General features: G+C 46.3%; 1 protein-coding gene across 12 annotated transcripts in view; it reads right to left on the reverse strand.

The window, feature by feature from the left end:
- The window catches only part of LOC137423202 (acyl-CoA dehydrogenase family member 11), a 78658-nt gene that overhangs the window by 37451 nt on the left and 22175 nt on the right, over positions 1-19032 (reverse strand). For 7 of the 12 annotated variants that reach the window (XM_068110090.2, XM_068110091.2, XM_068110095.2 and 4 more), the window contains 2 exons: positions 17139-17256; positions 3553-3698 (listed from right to left, as the gene is read on the reverse strand). In XM_068110090.2, the coding sequence (XP_067966191.2) occupies positions 3553-3698; positions 17139-17256 (264 nt within the window). The remainder of the gene's footprint in view (positions 1-3552; positions 3699-17138; positions 17257-19032) is intronic. The other 5 variants (XM_078774576.1, XM_068110094.2, XM_078774577.1 and 2 more) reach the window with 1 other exon arrangement.

Consider the following 19032-nt stretch of genomic DNA (forward strand, 5'->3'; position numbering starts at 1 on the left):
CTTAGCGGCCACCCACGTATTACTCTTGCAAACCAATAACAATTTCCGTTTATAACCTCCCCCTCCGAAAATTCCCCATACATGTGCTCCCCAAACTTGTATGTCCTCCATCGTGCCACACTTTCATCATTCATTCTTTTTCAACCACCACACCAATGTCACTGGTACTACGAGGACTGGTAGAGTGACACCCTATCCTATGTACGAGGGCGTTTTGAAAAGTAACGCCTCCTATTCCTTTTCTCCAAAACAGATAAGTAAATCACAACAGACCATTTTTCCAAGTAAATATCCTTTACCAATTGTCAGCTTTACCTTCACTAGAACCATGTAGATTTTACCAGAATTAGCACGAGTTAAATATTATTCCTACCAATGTCCTACGGCATCCAAATATGAGGTCGTTCACAAATTTTGTTTTTGTTTACAATAGTAAGGCTCTCCCACTTTCCATTGTGGAAGTAGATTGCATATATCTTTACAAGCATCTATCTATAATTCCAGTAATCTCTGTGTGTATGTATGTATGTATGTATGTATGTATGTATGTATGTATGTATGTCTGTGACCGCTGTTTCTCGACAACCACGGGTCTGATATACTTGAAACTTGCCAGGTATATTGCTGGGGACCCGAGGATGTGCCTTTTCAAGGTTTCATATTAATCGGACAAGTAGTTACCGAGCTATGTCCAAAAAACGATTCAACCAATCAGAGAGCAGCGAGTTATCACGTGTGCCGAACGTGGCGAACAGACTCTGCCTCGGACGGCACATTTCAGAGCGTATTCATTTATTTCACGTTGGCAAACTATGTTGCCGCTATGTTGGCGTTAAACTATGTTTTAAAACTAATTAAAACTAATTTGCGATTCTTTCGCTTTCCTGCGCGTTTGTGCACGCGATGGCGATTTCTTTACCAAACTCCGCAAGCCGTTCGCTTTGGACCAAACCATTTCATGTAAATAGAGGGGGGGGGGGATTGTCACCGTACTCGCAAGCCGTTCGCTTTGGACCAAACCATTTCATGTAAATAGAGGGGGGGGATATAATTTTAGATATAGATATAGTACGGGCATGCCCTAGTAATACAAAATTGAATACAAGTGATTTATTCAGATATCAAACAAAGGTGGAAGCTGTCATAGTGGTGGCCCAGATGCCAAAAATCTATATATATAAAACACAGTTTGTGTGTGTGTAATATTACCGATAGACTCCTAAATGGAGAGGCTCACGTGCTTGATATTTGGCATAGACATGGCCATTGAGCCTGGGACGAACATGGCCTACCTCAAAATATTTGACGAGATCCATATTTTTTATTTCTATTTGCCTCAGCGCATTTCAGCGAGGAACATGATACACGGATTCTCAGCCGGTGCCAGAGCAGCTCGCTGATTCGCTCAGAGCGATCACGTGATGTTCCATCCCCACCGCCAGACCACTGAACTGAAAATATATAGAATGACCATTGCCATTCACACCACATAGGAGGAGATGCAGCTACCGGGCGCCATCTTGGTTGGCACTCGATGCTGGGCGATGGTGATTTCCGTCACACGTTTGCACGTAATTCAGAGCGAAAAGCGATTGCGTTTTTTCACCTTTTATGCGATCGTGTTTTGTGTCGATTTTTGTCGATTTTGTGCGATATGAATTAAATGTCATTGAAACAGCTGTGAAACGTCTTTCCACAACCCTTCCGTAACCGATTGGAGCAGTTTATTGCCGCACAAAATGGCATTTTAACAGTTGTCTGGCTTTTAAAATCTGGGACACGTTCAAAACAAACGAGATCCGCGAAGCGAGTTGGTCGAGTCATGCTAACCAAGATAGCGACACGGCGGCTTCACTTTTCACGGAGTATGAGCGTTCTATATCTATCTATATAATTCCAGTAATCTCTGTGTGTTTGTTTGTTTGTACGTTTGTCTGTGACCGCTGTTTCTCGACAACCACGGGTCCGATATACTTTAAACTTGCCAGGTATATTGCTGGGGACCCGAGGATGTGCCTTTTCAAGGTTTCATATTAATCGGACAATTACTTACCGAGCTATGTCCAAAAAACGATTCAACCAATCAGAGAGCAGCGAGCTATCGCGTGTGCCGAACGTGGCGGACACACTCTGCCTCGGATGGCACATTTGAGAGCGTATTCATTTATTTCACGTTTGCAAACTATGTTGGCGCTATGTTGGCGTTAAACGATGTTTTAAAACTAATAAAAACCCCGGGGGGATTGTCACTGTACTCGCAAGCCGTTCGCCGTTCGCTTTGGCGTTGCGAATGGACCAAAACATTTCATGCACCAAACCATTTCATGTAAAGCGTTCGCCGTTCGCTTTGGCGTTGCGAATGAACCAAAACATTTCATGGACCAAACCATTTCATGTAAATAGAGGGGGGGATATAATTTTAGATATAGATATAGTACGGGCATGCCCTAGTATTTTCAATTCAGTGTGCCCGACTCGCTCACGTACTTGATTTGTGGCATAGACATGGCCATTGGGCCTTCACGGTGTAATTTGTGCGAGGCTTTTGTCCGAGTGAGCTTGAGTCGAGAGGGCGAATGTACGGGTTGGGAATGTACGGGTCTCCCTTCCCCCGCCCGGCAACGCCGGTACTGGAGGGCGTCACAGGATCGCTGAGTCTCCAAAATCCGCTTCGTGCTGTTGTTGCGAAGATGCAGGACGATGTCGCGATTGTTGTGATGCTCTCCTACCATGAGAACTGCAACGTCATTGTTGACTGGCCCTCCCTTTCCCTCCCCCTTCCCCCTCTGTCCTCCCCTCCCCCCTCCTTCCTCCCCTTCCCTCCTTCCCCTCCCCCCTACCCCCTCCTCTTCTCCCCTCCCTTTTCCCCCTCCCCCTTCCCCTCCATTTTCCCCCTCCCCCTTCCCCTCCCTTTTCCCCCTCCCCCTTCCCCTCACCTCCCCCCTACCCCTTCCCCTTCTTCCCTCCCCCTCTCCTCCCCCCTCCCCTCCCCCTCCTTTCCCCCTCCTCCTTCCCCTTCCACTTCCCCCTCCCCCTTCCCCTTCCCCCTCCCCCTTCCCCTCCCCCTTCCCCCTCCCCTCCCCTCCCCCTGTTCCCCTCCCCCTCTCGGCAATGCCGGGTACTTCTGCTAGTTATATATATAATCATTCCTTTAATCTTAAAAATACTTGAATTTTACAACAACAACCAAAAAAAAAAAGAATGAGGTCACATCGAACAAGGTTCTTTGTCTTTTCCAACATGATTTATCACTAAGTCAGGTAATCAATTTGTCAATTTTCATGAACACAAGAAAGGTCCCAGTTTTCCAAGTGCAAAGGGGTAAAAACCCAAAAAACATCTTGGTCTTATTTTGACTAATCTTGTTGGACAATACCACTCAAAATACATATTCTTCTCACTTACAGACCACTAGTTGCCACATCTGTAGAGGCAACATCCTTTCATCATTGCCTCAGTCCAAGCATTGTGATCCCATTTACCCATGATCACCAAAACAAAATGCATAAAGCAAACCTGTCAATGGTCAATCATCCCTAATCCCCATCTCACCGATGTCACGTTGCCTCCTTCATCCTGAATCCGAGCCAAAACCAACGTCATGTTAGCATCACTGGCTGAACAGAAATGCTTGTCACCATAAAGGCTGAAGGAGCCACTGTTTGCATTCTTCTTAGCTATGGTCTCTGTAGCACCAGCTGTAGACAAGAAAAAAGATTTATTTAAAAGTCAAATGAAAAAAAATTGATGTTCATGTCCTCTGCCATTATCTTCGGTAATGTCTGCTTTATCCTGATCAGCAACCACGACAACTAACGTATTGGACTATCAGGGACGCCTCGTACCTGGTTATACCCCAAAGCAAGTCAGAGGCAAAATCTTCCCCATTATTCCCTGCTGCCCAGATTTGTCAGGGCAGCACTGTCACGGTCAGAGTGCCAATCGGTCACCATGGACTGGCCCTTTCCCTCTTGTCTGTCTGTCAATATCTCTATATATTGTAACGAATTTGAGAAGTGTAACGGATTTGAGAAGTGTAACGAATTTGAGAAGTGTAACAATTTTGAGAAAGTGTAACGAATGTGAAAAGTATGGTTTTGTTGTGTGTAACTGACCCTCGTAATGTAAAGAATGGTCGCAGCTTGTCCTCTTAGTTAATTCCATAAACCTACACACAGGACACGATATATCCTTTTAAATAGTTAGTCCCTTATTCTCTGTAGGCTAAGGATGTGTTTCCCACTAGTTTGACCCTTCATTGCACCGAATTAAATAAGAGTAGGCCCTCCGACGCCCCATGGCAGCTTCCAAGTGCCAGGTTTGCCACTTTGTTGCAATTGACACTTTAGGCACTTTGCTGCATTTTCATCTGCCGTCCACTTTGCAGCATTTGACTCCATTACGCACGAGGTAACGCCGAAGAAGAAAGGCGGGTCTCCACCTCGTCATAGAGGGGAGGAGTAAGTCGGCCCCGCTCATGCAACCCAGAACAAGGGGTTTGGCCTGAGAGGGCGGAGAGAGACCGCTTGGGGGAGGTTCGCAAAGGGTGAAGGGCGGGGCCTATATAACCCGCCGCGGGACGCTCCCCAAGCAGATGAGCTTTTACAGAGATGAGTCCAGGAGATGAGCTTTGACAGAGATGGGTCCAGGAGATGCGCTGGAGACGAGCAGGTGTGACCGAGCTGCCGTGAGACATGCCGCGCTGCAGGAAAAGCGGACCGGGGCAACGCAAGGAGCGCACGAGGCAGCAGTACGGAGAAAGGAACTTCGCCCGCGCAGTTTGGGACCAAAGCTCGGCTTCTTGACGGTGGTGCCTTCTGGCCCGACCGTGCCCAGTACCCGCTGAACCTTCCTTGCCTCTAAAAGCCACCCATCTCCAAGCCATTCCTTCCGGCCTGCATTTCCCCGTGTAAGTGTGATCGTCCGTCTGTCTTTCACGTTGTCCTGGGGTTTATTAATTAAGCTTGTATAGGTAAGCTAATGATTTCACTGTGTGTCTGCTCCTTCCATTTTCTGTATATAACCAACTGCTCTCTTTGCCTTGGCTTGTGAAAATAATTAATAAAACCTGTTATTCCTCCGTACGTCTTCTTCTTCTTCCTCTTTACATTCGGTCGCTTTAGAGGTTTCCAAATTGAATATCTGTGGCGCGATTTCGGCCAACGTCCAGGAATCGGGTTAGTCGGAGTAACTGTTAGGGCCGCGGGGCCTCCGCTCGGCAAACAACATCTTATCCGCGGTCCCGTAACAATATATATATATATATATATATATATATATATATATATATAGATATTGTTGCGGATATGAGGATTGTATTTTTTTGATTGTGTTGTATTGTATAGTAAATGGTTGTGAAGTATTGTTTTAGTCTGAGCCCTCCTTGCTCCAGTGTGTATAAAGGTCAAAGGGCGTTCCGGTAGTTAATTCCATAAAGCATACATTGAAGGACACTATAATACCCTTGTTCAGTAGTTTATTTCCTTATTCTGTGTATTAGGTTAAGGCTTTGTCTTCCATTAAAATGACACTCCATTGCACCAAGTGAAATCAGATAGATTCCCTTCATTCTTCATTCCCATTCCCAAAACCTCCATTTCCCGTTTCGTCATGGCCAAGCCTCGATTGCCAATATTACATCCCCTCCAAAACCACCATTGAACATGTGCTCGGGTCGGGGAAGAAAGGCGTGCCCGCCCGTCGTCATCAAGGGCGGAGCTAGAGGGTCGCGCGACCAACCAGGGCCGAGGTGAGCACACCGATGGGCGTGTCCTGAAGGCCGGCGGCTTGATCGCCGGAGGCGTTATAAAAGCGCGCGCGCAAGGTACTGCGGAAGAAGATCCAGATGAGCTTTGAAGAGAGAGAAGGTTCAAGGTCAATTACAAGCAGTTGCGCCAGAGACGGCAGACGCGTCCTGAGGTGAGCCAGAGAAGCAGCTTTGGCTCCACAAGCAGCGTTGACTCCATCAGGCAGCTTCAACCCGTTACCCCATGGGAGCCAGATAGCGGTGGCATCGGTGGCCGTCGAGGTCCAGCCGACGTCCCGTGCGGGATCAAGCCCGAACCATCTGCCCCAGCTGAACCTTCCCAATCCTCCTTCCAGCATTCATTCCTGCCATTCCATCCTTCTTGTGTACGTGAGTTTGTTCTGTTTGTTCTGTCCTGGGTATTTAATTAAGTTTGTATAAGCTAGTATTTTCACTGTGTCACCTGCTTTTTCCATGTTCCCTGTATATAACTTTGACTGCTCCTTTTGCTTGTGTGTGTAAATAATAAATCTCGTTACTCTTCTGTACGTCTTCTTCTTCCTCTTTACATTCGGTCACTTTAGAGGTTTCCAAATTGAATATCTGTGGCGCGATCCGGCCAACGTTCGGGAATCGGGTTTAATCGGGGAAAACTGTTCGGCCGCGGTGCCTCCGCTCGGCAAACAACATCCTTATCCGCGGACCGTAACAATTGGTGTCGGGAGCGGGAACGGACCCGGAGCGCGCTTAACGCGCTCAAAATTACGAGATACTGAAATTTGTTTTGTTTTACAAAACCCGAATTTTGAAATCGCACCATGGCTGGTCAAGGCGACGGGATGCCGGTGGGAGAGATAGACGGGGTAGAATCGACCCAGGACCTCGGGGAAATGTATGTGGAGGAAAGGGAGGAGGAGAAAAATGGCAATGTGGTTGAGGAGGTTTCAGGCGCGCAAAATGGCGTCCTCGCGCACGAGGCTTCAGGCGCGCAAAATGGCACCTCGCACATGGCTACGGCGGCCGCACCCGCTGCACAAGTGGAAGGGATGGCCCAAATGCAGGCCCTCATGGAGCAATTTATGGCGCAAATGCAGGCGTCCCTCAACCTGCAGAGGGACGAGACGAGGGTTCAGAGTGAGCAATTGGGGGCAATGAGGGACGAAGCGAGGGGTACCGGTGAACGGATAGACAGCAAATTTGAGGGGTTAGACAATAATTTTAAGGGGTTAGACAAGAAATTTGAGGGGTTAGACAAGAAATTTGAGGGGTTCGACAATGGGATAGAAGGGGTGAAACATGGGTTAAAGGGGGCTAGAAGATAGAATGGAAGGCAAATTGCGGGAAATATGGGAGCAATCCGCCCGAGAAATTAAACAAATGGGAGAGCAGATAGAGGAGGTGAAAATCGGGGTAGAAACCAAACTGGATGCTCAGAGGGATGAATTGGGACAGATGAGGGTGGCATCTACAAAAGAGAGGGAGGAGATGAAAGAGGAGATACGACGAGGTGTAAGCGAGGAGGTCTCGGGGGTACGTGAGGAGGTAAAGCGAGGTGAAAAGCGTATGGAGAAAGAGGTGAGGGATAATACGGCTAGGTTACAAGGGGGCATAGAGGACCTGACGGAGGAGGTGGTACAGCTGACGGTGGGACAGACGGAGTTAGCGGAGCAGGTACAAAAGAACACTGCGGTACTAGGAGGGTTAAAGCCGACACAAAACGACATTAAAAATGACTTAATAGCGACACAGAGGCAATGTCAGATGGTACGAGAGGGACTGACAACGAGGTTGGACGAGGTGACAGAAGTAATGGAGACGAAGGACCGGGAGGTGAGGACGCACATAGAGACGGTCAAGGTAGCCTTAGAGGACGAGATTGAGGAGACGCACCGGGAGATAAAAGAGGTGAAGCAAAAGTTAAAGGAGGTGGAAGAGGGGGTGAGTGAAATTAAGAAGAGACGGACAGAAACTAAGAGAGAAATACAGGAGGAGGTGATGGAATATGTACAAGGTCGGTGCTCAAATCGTGATGATGTGCTCGCTAACCACATAAAGAGTTTGGAGGTGGCGAAGGAGGTGCGGAGACGAGGTGCCAAGGTGAGTGGCGATATACGTGGAAATGTACATCATGTGAGGGGAGCTTCAGTCGGCTTGAGGGTTGATTTGGATCCGGGTGTTCGTGAGAGGCCGTTGGTGAAGTGTGCGACAGGTACGGTGTGCAAAGGAGGAGGTGTGCGATAAAGGTGTGTAACAGACGGGTGCATGACGAAAGAGTGCGCTGTCAAAAGTAAGGGAGAATGCACGCCTGCGGTGAGTGTTACAGAGGATGTAACAGGAGAGTGTGCGCAAGAGGATGCGCGAGAAAGGTGTGTAACGGACGGGTGCATGAGGGAAGAGTGCGCTGTCAAAAGTAAGGGAGAATGCACACCTGTGGTGAGTGTTACGGAGGAAGTAACAGGAGAGTGTGCGCAAAAGTGTGCGCGAGAAAGGTGTGTAACGGACAGGTGCATGAGGAAAGAGTGCGCTGTCGAGAGTAAGGGTGAGTGCGCTGTCAAGAGTGGTGGTGAAAGTAGTGAGAGTGACACGGAGCGTGAGTTGGTTGTGGCAGGTGAGAGAGGATGTACACCTGGAATGGAGGGATGCACACCTGGAATGGTAGAACGCGTATGGGACTGCACGCTGGAGTTGGTCATGAGGCACGTGGTTGGGTGTGCGAGTGAGAGCACACCTGTGATTGTCACAGAGGAGGTGACCGAGGAGGGGGCGCGAAGAGGTGTGTTGGTGAGGTGTGCGAACGACGAGTGTGTGCAGAGGCGTGCAGTGGTCAGGTGTGTGACCAAGGCTGTGAGCAAAAGAACGAGTGCAATAGCGAAGTACGCGGGGTGTACGGGCGGCATTGGAGCACCGAGCTCGGTGAGGGTGAAAGGGGTAGCGTATGCATGTGAGCATGCAGGTGAAGCATCGACGGTAACCGGGTTAGCGTTTAGGGCGACGGATAGCCGATGCGAGCACTCGGGGCGCGGTGTGCTTTGTTGGATGCCAGGCCCGGCGCGGATCGATGCTGCGTCGCTTCTCTTCGAAGCGTCGTTGCCGATTCGGGCTTGGCCCCGCCCTGCACGGTCGAGTCCGGGCTTTGTCGGGCGAGGCGACCGGTCCGGTTCAAGGGCGAGTGGGAGGAAGCGGCATGGTGCCCCCTCGCGGGGATGGGGTTCCGACCGGGCGAGCCTCAGTCATCGGGCCCGGGACCGTAAGGTACCGGGCCGCGATGATGCGTGGAACCTCGACCCGAGCATGCCTCCTCCCCAGAGTCGTGAATGCCGGACGGATCCACCTGCAGGCGACCAAACCACCCGAATTCATTGCTCAGCTTTGCGACGCCGAGTTTAATGATGTCATGATGCACCGAGGCGAGGATATAGCGGACTGTGATGATGATAATACTGATAGTGTTTTTGATCCGAAATTTAGAAAAGTGAATAGCATTGGCAGTAATTGGAAATTTTTAATTGGCTGAAATTTGATGTGCGAAATTGGTAGTGGGAGATACCCGATGTGGTGGGATGGCAACTCTGCCATCTCTCACATGCGGGGGCAAAGGAGCACTAGACTTATGGGGTTTATGGCAGTGAAAACTAGCCTGGGAGGGTTAGGATATATCGTGTGTAGGGATCTAGAAAAGATGACATTAGGTAACGTTAAGGTTAGGTAGTGACTGATACCTGTAGTGGGGACGCAGGTAGGTTAGAGTGGATGATAATGACGTGATATGTGCTTAGTTTAAAGGGAAGACGGGGAGCACTAAGTTAGCAGGGCAACAGGTAGATTAGATGATGCCGTGTGTATGGTTAAAAGGTGTGATTGCACAGGTGTGCAACTGGACAGGTGTATGGAGCAGTGTTTGAGTGAGTGATGGTGATGAGTATTGTGCTGACCAAATGGTCCAGGAAGGAAGGAGGGTGCAGGTGGCACCAGGTAAGATTGCACAGGTGTGCAACAACAGGTGTATGGAGAATGGTCGTGTGAAATACATGGAGTGTGGAATACATGGAGTGTGGAATATATGGAGTATTGGAATGGATGGTCGTGGAGTGAGTATGGTGGAAACTATGGAGTGGAGTGGATGGTGCGAAGGTGTGAATGGGGGAAGGATGGACCCCCATCACGAACACCCGGGGAGGGTAGTGTAAGTGTTAGGTAGAGGGTATAGGTAAATTGTGGTTGGATATTGGCATCTGTGGTGCGGGTGAGAGAATGGTATTTGGATGGGTGCATTAGTGTTGTGGAAATGGCTGGGCGTGTAGCCTGTTAGTGTGTGTAGTTGGTTTGGGCACTCCACCACTGTGAGGATGTCGGCCAGGTGAGGCCGCAGGTGGGCTCTGGGAGCCGGTAGAGTTGTTGTGGATGGGCGCGAGGATCCGGAGGACGGACCCGGGTAGCCCAGTGCCAGAGGGCACCGAGTGGGGTGACAGAGCCAAGAGGGGCCTTCCCCAGTTAGATAGGTTAGGTAAGGAGCAGGTAAGCTCGGGTGGCAACTGCAGTGGTGGAGGTGTGCAGGTGGGTAGACCTGCTGGGAGAGCTACACGCCCCAGTCCTGAAATTGTGCAAGGGCACCGGGAGTTGAATCGGGGGAGTGAGACCCCAAATTGAGAAGCACCACAGTTTGGTCAATGGGAATTGGTTTTTAGAACCCATAGTGTAAGATGGCCAATGGATTGGCAGGGAAAGACCCCGGGTAGTGTAAAGTGTGTTAAAGTCATTTAGAGGATAGTTAGGATTGAAGATCTCCTCGCACCATCTGCATCCACACACCTGAGGTGACGTAACTCCACACCATGCCATGTTTTATTATTTTTATGATGCAAATGTTTGGAATGTGAGACGCATCATGACGTGGGTGTGACATTGTGCTGATGTTCCATCTCTTCCTCCTTATGAGGATTGATGATGAATTGGGTGATGGCAAATTTTGGTTAGAGGGATTGTGGAGACGAATTTGGTATAGGGGAAATATGGGGAAGACGTGACAGTAGTGACGAATTTGTAAATGTGTAGATTTTTGTAAATATGGGGTAAGGGCAAGGGTAGTGTAGGTGACAGGGGGGGGGGGGGTGGGTGACGTACGGTAGGGACGAGCTTTTCTCACTTCGCTCTCCATACGCACTTCGCCTTGCATTGCCTTGATTGATGTGTACCCTTGTGACCTTACCCCTCGCTCATCTGTCTTCCCCCCTTTGTCTCCCACATGAGGACCTGAGCGCCACTGGGCGCCGAGGGGAGCGTGCGTGAGTCCGCCATTGTGCGCCCGGAACTCCCAGAACCAGCTGTCTGCATCGATGCACCACATTATGGACCACATGTCTGTGGCTGAGCACCACTGATGGACCCCATGGGTTGGGGCATGGCCCCTCTGCTGGAACCGGCCATGAAGGCCCGAAATCTTGCTGGCGGACCTTGGCCACAGGGCACCGATGCCCCACAGGTGAACCACACATAGTCGGCCCTGTGGGCCATAAATAAAATAAATACAAATGGACACGTTGGGTGCATTTTGTTTTAATACAAATAGGCCGCCAGCAAAGGAAGATGACAACATCAGGAAGAAATAATAATAGCCAGCAGAGGGAGCCGAAGAGCAAGAGACCACCTGCAGGGTTAGGGGTTGTTGGTTTTATTTTGATGGACAGTGATGACTGTGCACCGATTGGTGCTTGAGGGTGTATTGGTGCGTTTTTGGGTGCTTTCAGGGTGCATTGATGCAGAGCAGACTGTCTCCCCCCCAGAAAGAACAATCACAGGTCCTGGGTTGCGTTTTGTAAATAAAGCAGAGCCATTGTAAATAATGCTCCCCACCGTCAATGTATAGTTTGAAGACCATTCTGCAATTCGGTTAGCTGTGGCGTGAGTCTGTTAGGTAGGGTGCAATGGAGCAGCGGGACATATTTATTTATGTTTTAAAACTGTCGCACTCAGGGTCAGGTTAAAAGTAGAGGGAACTACACCTACGTGTCACACTAAATTAAAGTTATAGGCCCGGGACGTGCCTAAGAGGAAGAGGGTGCAGTGTTGCGGATATGAGGATTGTATTTTTTTGATTGTGTTGTATTGTATAGTAAATGGTTGTGAAGTATTGTTTTAGTCTGAGCCCTCCTTGCTCCAGTGTGTATAAAGGTCAAAGGGCGTTCCGGTAGTTAATTCCATAAAGCATACATTGAAGGACACTATAATACCCTTGTTCAGTAGTTTATTTCCTTATTCTGTGTATTAGGTTAAGGCTTTGTCTTCCATTAAAATGACACTCCATTGCACCAAGTGAAATCAGATAGATTCCCTTCATTCTTCATGCCCATTCCCAAAACCTCCATTTCCCCTTTCGTCATGGCCAAGCCTCGATTGCCAATATTACATCCCCTCCAAAACCACCATTGAACATGTGCTCGGGTCAGGGAAGAAAGGCGTGCCCACCCGTCGTCATCAAGGGCGGAGCCAGAGGGTCGCGCGACCAACCAGGGCCGAGGTGAGCACACCGATGGGCGTGTCCTGAAGGCCGGCGGCTTGATCGCCGGAGGCGTTATAAAAGCGCGCGTGCAAGGTACTGCGGCAGAAGTTCCAGATGAGCTTTGAAGAGAGAGAAGGTTCAAGGTCAATTACAAGCAGTTGCGCCAGAGACGGAAGACGCGTCCTGAGGTGAGCCAGAGAAGCAGCTTTGGCTCCACAAGCAGCGTTGACTCCACCAGGCAGCTTCAACCCGTTACCCCGTGGGAGACAGATAGCGGTGGCATCGGTGGCCGTCGAGGTCCAGCCGACGTCCCGTGTGGGATCAAGCCCGAACCATCTGCCCCAGCTGAACCTTCCCAATCCTCCTTCCAGCATTCATTCCTGCCATTCCATCCTTCTTGTGTACGTGAGTTGGTTCTGTTTGTTCTGTCCTGGGTATTTAATTAAGTTTGTATAAGCTAGTATTTTCACTGTCACCTGCTTTTTCCATGTTCCCTGTATATAACTTTGACTGCTCCTTTTGCTTGTGTGTGTAAATAATAAATCCCGTTACTCTTCTGTACGTCTTCTTCTTCCTCTTTACATTCAGTCGCTTTAGAGGTTTCCAAATTGAATATCTGTGGCGCGATCCGGCCAACGTTCGGGAATCGGGTTTAGTCGGGGAAAACTGTTCGGCCGCGGTGCCTCCGCTCGGCAAACAACATCCTTATCCGCGGACCGTAACAATATATCTATCTATCTATCTATCTATCTATCTATCTCTCTCTCTCTCTCTCTCTCTCTCTCTCTCTCTAACTCTCTCTAACTCTCTCTAACTCTCTAACTCTGCCATGGCCACGACTTCGTGAAGGCGAGGCTACACCATTCTGGATGTGAAAGATGACCGAGTTGCTCCTAGGAGATCAATCGGCTGTCTCCATGCCACGGAGCTTGTTCAAGAGAACTGGCTGGGGCTGTACAACAACAACAACAACAACAACAAGAACAACAACAACAAACTAATTGACCTCCGTCTAATAAAGAAAATGGTGAAATTGCCAAATATTCAATCCAAAACTACACAAGCACATTTTAAAATTACAAATGCTTGTGGTTTGAGAGAATGATATGCATCAATAGATAACTCTGGCAAATATAAAAATACAAATACAGTAGATAGAAAAAAAACAGAGAACAGTGAATAAAAAAGAAGCCAAAATGGTACAAAATAAAATACATACCAAACGGTCCAAAAGCCATCAACAAAAAGGAATTGAGTCATCCAAACATTCAACCAGAGAATGGTCTTACATCACCAAGAAGATCCATAATTTAGGATACATCTAGCAATGTGAATCTTAATGCATTGTCTTATATTGCGGTGAAAACTTTTAGTTTTAGAAACACACCTTATTCATGAAAATATAAATAATTATACCAATGTACAAAATAAATAATATTTACCAACAACAGAGCAGGTGTGCAATGTGAATAAAGGTGTGAAAACATTTTGTTACCTAGGAGACATGCTGAATGGAGAAGGTGGATCAGACTCGGCAACGGTTGCTAGAGTGGGATGTGCATGGAAGAAGTTTCGGGAACTGAGTGACGTGCTGACGAGGATGGGAGTGTCGTTGAAGCTGAAGGGAAAGGTGTATGCTGCATGTGTGAGAAGTGTTATGATTTATGGGAGCGAGACATGGGTAATGAACGTAGAGCAGCAACGAAGGCTGGAAAGGGTGGAAATGCGAATGGTTTGGTGGATGTGCGGAGTATCGTTGAGAGAGAGGAAGACAAATGATGAATTGCGAAAGATGATGGGAATAGAGCCTGTGATTGATGCTGTGAAGAGGAACAGGTTGAGATGGTTTGGTCATGTGTTGAGGAAGGATGCAAGTGACTGGTTGAGAAGAGTGATGGAAATGAATGTAGAAGGAAGTAGTGGACGGGGATGACCGAGAAAGACTTGGCTAAAGATGGTGGAAGAAGAAATGCGGGCAAGGGGGTTAACAAGGGGAGATGCAGAAAATAGGGCAAAATGGAGAAGATCGTCATGGCGATCGCAAGGCTAACCCCCGCTCTAGCAGGGAAAATGGCCTTAAAATGCCTGTTGTTGTTGTTGTTGTACCAATACCAGAGCAATTCCTCATCAAAAGTACGATTCTTCTGCACAAAGGCAATCAAGAAACGCCATTATACTTTGACATCAGTGCAAGGGTTGTTTGTTTGCTTTTTGTATTTTACCCAATTAGTCATCAAAGGTGCCCTTGTGATCGCTGAAGTGATGAAATAGGAAGCTTCATTACCGTGAAATGGGGTGAATAGGGACAGCAAGGTGAATAGGGACACAAACTGAAAAAAAGTTCGGAAACTTTTTTCGCTGAAAATTGATAACCATACTGTTGTTGATATTTGGGTTGAAAGTGTTCTCTTGTTTTTTTTAAAAGCAACTTATAGTCCCTATTAACCCCATATATGGGTTAAATAGGAATAAACAGGATTTTATGGCTGTCCCTATTCACCCCGTTTTACGGGTGAATAGGGACAGTCACTAATACAAAAAAATAATAATCAAGAAATAGGGACAGTTTGGAGAAACTTTTTATCCCATATTTTTTTTTCATTGGCACCGTGGTTTATATTATGGGTGCATATTATGTGCATCCATCTGAGCTATCAATTTAGCAATAAGTTGGAAACTCAGGATTGTTTCTTGATTATTATTTTTTATAAGTGAATAGGGACAGCATAAAAATCCTATTTATTCCTATTTAACCCATATATGGGGTTAATAGGGACTATAAGTTGCTTTTTTTAAAAACAAGAGAACACTTCCAACCCAAATATCAACAAATCAGTATGGTTATCAATTTTCAGCGAAAAAAGTTTCCGAACTTTTTTTCAGTTTGTGTCCCTATTCACCTTGCTGTCCCTATTAACCCCATTTTATGGTACCATCGCAGCAAAGCAAGGAACGAGCGCTTGCCAGATGAATAAAAATGAATGTATATAACAGTATACCGCACCATACCATAACATATACGAAGACAATTTGAACAAATTCCAAATTCCTGTCACGTTCAGTTGGATGTCAGGCCTGGCCAGTAAATTTGTGAAAGAATTGGCCATAAAAACGTTCCCCGGCAGAAACAACAAGAAGATGGGAATAATTGGGGGTTAATTAATAAATAACAAGTACATTACATTCCCAAGTACATTATCAATAAATGTTTACATTTTTTAAAATTCTGACTGAAGTTTTTGTTTAAAAAAGCCAAAATATGCTCTGTTCTTCATGCTGATGATGGAAATGTACAGTCAAGTCACTCAAGCTTTTGGGTCTCACTATCTGCCATGATCTTTCCTGGGAAAACCACATTTCCAAGCTGGCTTCAAGGTTCCAAACCTTGATCTTTTCTACCCCTGTTAATTCACCCCAGATCCACTTTTTTGAAATTCCGACTTCTTTCCTGGAAGTCCTCGCAGTGTCCATGTGTTTTATACCTCTCCCACCCCCCCCCCTCACACCCCCCTTCCCATGTCTCCTCCCCCAAAACCTTTTCCCTCCCACAGATCTTCTGATGTCCCTGCTCTCAAATGTTGTACTTGTGTGCTTCCCTCTCTCTCCCCATCTTGTCTCCCGATCCCTTTATCATATGTTTTATGTGTCAGTTTGTCTTTTTGTGATTAATGTTAGCTCTTACACGAGCCTCGATCTTGCATACAAAAAAAAATTAAAAAAATTGTAAGCCCCCATTATAAAGTATGAAAAATTAATAACTTTGGAATAAAAATTTAGAAATTTTTAAAAGAACATTTTTTAAATGTACGTGACATGTTATACTTTGACTTGATTTACTACACTCATCGAGTTCTGGTGCTGCCGAAGCAGTTTCTTGGAAATGGCTATACTTGGAGGTTTGCCATTGCCTTCCCAGCATCATTTGTCCATACTCTATTAACTTTAGATGCTGAGCATAAAATCAAGGAAGCAGTACGTTCCACTTTTATAGTCTTTGGTTTGACTCGACCAGAGTTTGAACCATTACACCACCGAGTCGTTATACTACTACTAGCAGGCAATAATACCATACATTGTGTCAAACATAGAACATTACATTTATAAGTGAGGTACTCGTGCTATGCACGGGTGAGAGGCCAAATGCAAACAGACAATGCTGAAACGGCGAATACCAAACCATAAATCGATAAATTCCACATTCCTGTGCCACCTTCAGGAACGTCATGCATGGGTGGCCGGGTTAGTTGTTTCAACACGCAGTTAATGGCGAAACTGCAAATGCCAAATGCCAAATCCGCAAATGTCATGTGTGGAAACCCTCACATAATTTCTTCATTCTCCTTTAAACTCAATCTCTCTATATTTTCATTCCAAACGGTATCATTCCAATCACAAATTAATAATATCTGTACCATTAATATAACAAAATACAATGTTAAAAACACTTGTGAGGTAAAAAAGATAAATGCCGCTCTAACATTATAACGAATTGACAAAACTGCCGGCAAATAAGGGCAGACATTTATCACTTCGTACGGTCCGAGAGACAAAATCATAATTGTATTGAGGAATTTATAAAACCTCCCACCCACCTTAGGACACCTGCAAACCTCGCACCCACCAATACATTCGATTCTTATCGACTTCTCATTGATAAATCCATTGTTTATCTTTTCCACCAAGACAATTTGACACACACCTTCACATAAACTATTGTTTCGTTGTGGTGAATGTAGTCCTTGATGAAGGCTACCTTGTGGCCCAAAAGTTATAAAAGCTTCCGTTATGTGAAAATTAATGTTCCACAAATTGGTGGCATCATTGTGTTTTTCGTTTTTGGTGCTTTGCATTTGCCGAAACGGTACGCAAAAACAACTTATCTCTAATCCTCCTCACCCACATCAGAGCCACCACGCCTCTCTGTCATCCATTGGCCAGAAGTCCAAAAGTGGGCGGGGTCTCTGGAAGTCAAGTGTTCAAAGGCTACGGCCAGCTCACCTTTTGCCTTTATGTCCTGCAAGTGAAGATAATTACCATTTGGTGATTAGGAAATCTTTCATTCACATTTCATGTTACTGGTGCACACACTCTGTAAGGGAGCTGCAGGAAGGGTCATGTTATTATCCTCTCTGGATTATATAATGATTACAGTAGATCTAGGTTCGGGCCTCAAGAACATTGGGGGGTGGGGGAGAGAGAGGGAGGGGAATTAGATTGGATAAGTAATGACTGAATGTATCGTGGTCAGATAGACAGACACCTAATTGCGTATTTTAGTATGATGTCCATCACACTATCGCTGATCATTCCCTCAAATTTGATTGGTATTTCATATGAGAGTCAGCTATTACATTTGTAAGGGAGAAAGGAGTGGAGGGAAAATATTTGATTTTTCCAGTATAAACACGTTATATTTTCCTTAACTTCTTTTGTAATATTAAAGTGCTTATTAAAATCGAATGTCGATTCTGGTACAGGAAGTACCCATCCTCGTTATTTTAAATCATACCTGTATTATACCTGTATGAACTTTATACGCTGCATGCAATCTTGTAATGACCATTCAGCTCATAAAGATAATTTTGAGATATGGTCAAGAAGGTTTCTTGCATGTGGACTTTAGGCCATATGGCCCGTCATACCTTATCCACACCCAATTGATGTATTCTATCTGTTCACTAATCCTCCATATACTACTCACAATATTAGCATTAACTTAATCTAACTTAACATATCCCTTCATAAGTGTAACTTACACATTTCACTCATCAGTAATGGTCATACAACTTTCTTGCAAAAAAAAAACAATTAAAAATAATATAAACAAGTCAGGAGACGACGATGGTTCACAAGCGAGCGGTATTCAATGACAAAGGGCGGACTATAACCAAAACAGGCCCGGACCAGCCAGGCCTGGAAATGTCAAAACGAAGGTTATTGACCTTGAAATGAGATAGAAAATAATGTATAATCAGTTATGAGGTTAGTTAGCCACACAATACCGAAAATTCGGTGAAAAATGAAATGAAAAAAAAATAATAATAAATAAATAAATAAAATGAAGGGGGAAAAATGTAAAATCGAGCTCCGTGGGGCTAGACACATGACATCGGCCTAACCAAATATCGAAACCCCTGTCAGATTCCACCAAACCCCTCGGAGAAGATGTAGCTTGAACTCGATTACCCCCTAAAAAGACATCTTTTTCGGGCGTGGCTCCGCCCACAATGGGCACAATATGCCCACTCTAGGCAGGACACAACTAGATCTCCCACCTCCCACCCGTTTCATCAAGACCAGATGATATCATCGGGTAGTTATGCTGCGGACAGACAGACACACAGACACACACACACACACAGACATGACGAATATAGTGGTCACTTGATAACTCATGGACCAATAGTATTACATGTTCCATCTGGCAGAACCATTAATGCACATAAACCATCTCATCTCCCCTGTATTGTTCCTCAAGACTGGCTCTCAGCTCTCCCTTTGTTCAAGGTTGGCTTCTTCCACATCCTCTTCAATCTCATTCTTCCCTCCAAGGCTTCAAGACAACTGTTCACCACCATCGCAGATCATCCCACATCCAAAACAATGATATTTTCTACCCCCATTAACCCCACTCCCCACCCACCCTCCCCCCACCCTCTCCCCTCCCTCCCCCCAAAGCCCACCTCTTTCGAAGTTTCCGGTCTTTCTTTCCTGAAAGTTTGTGGCTGCATCCATCTTGGTCACCCGGTGTCCTCCCCAAGTTCTCATTCTTCCCCCCCATCCCATATTT

Source organism: Myxine glutinosa, chromosome 3 (assembly GCF_964187855.1).
Source record: "Myxine glutinosa chromosome 3, kmMyxGlut1.1, whole genome shotgun sequence".
NCBI lineage: Eukaryota > Metazoa > Chordata > Myxini > Myxiniformes > Myxinidae > Myxine > Myxine glutinosa.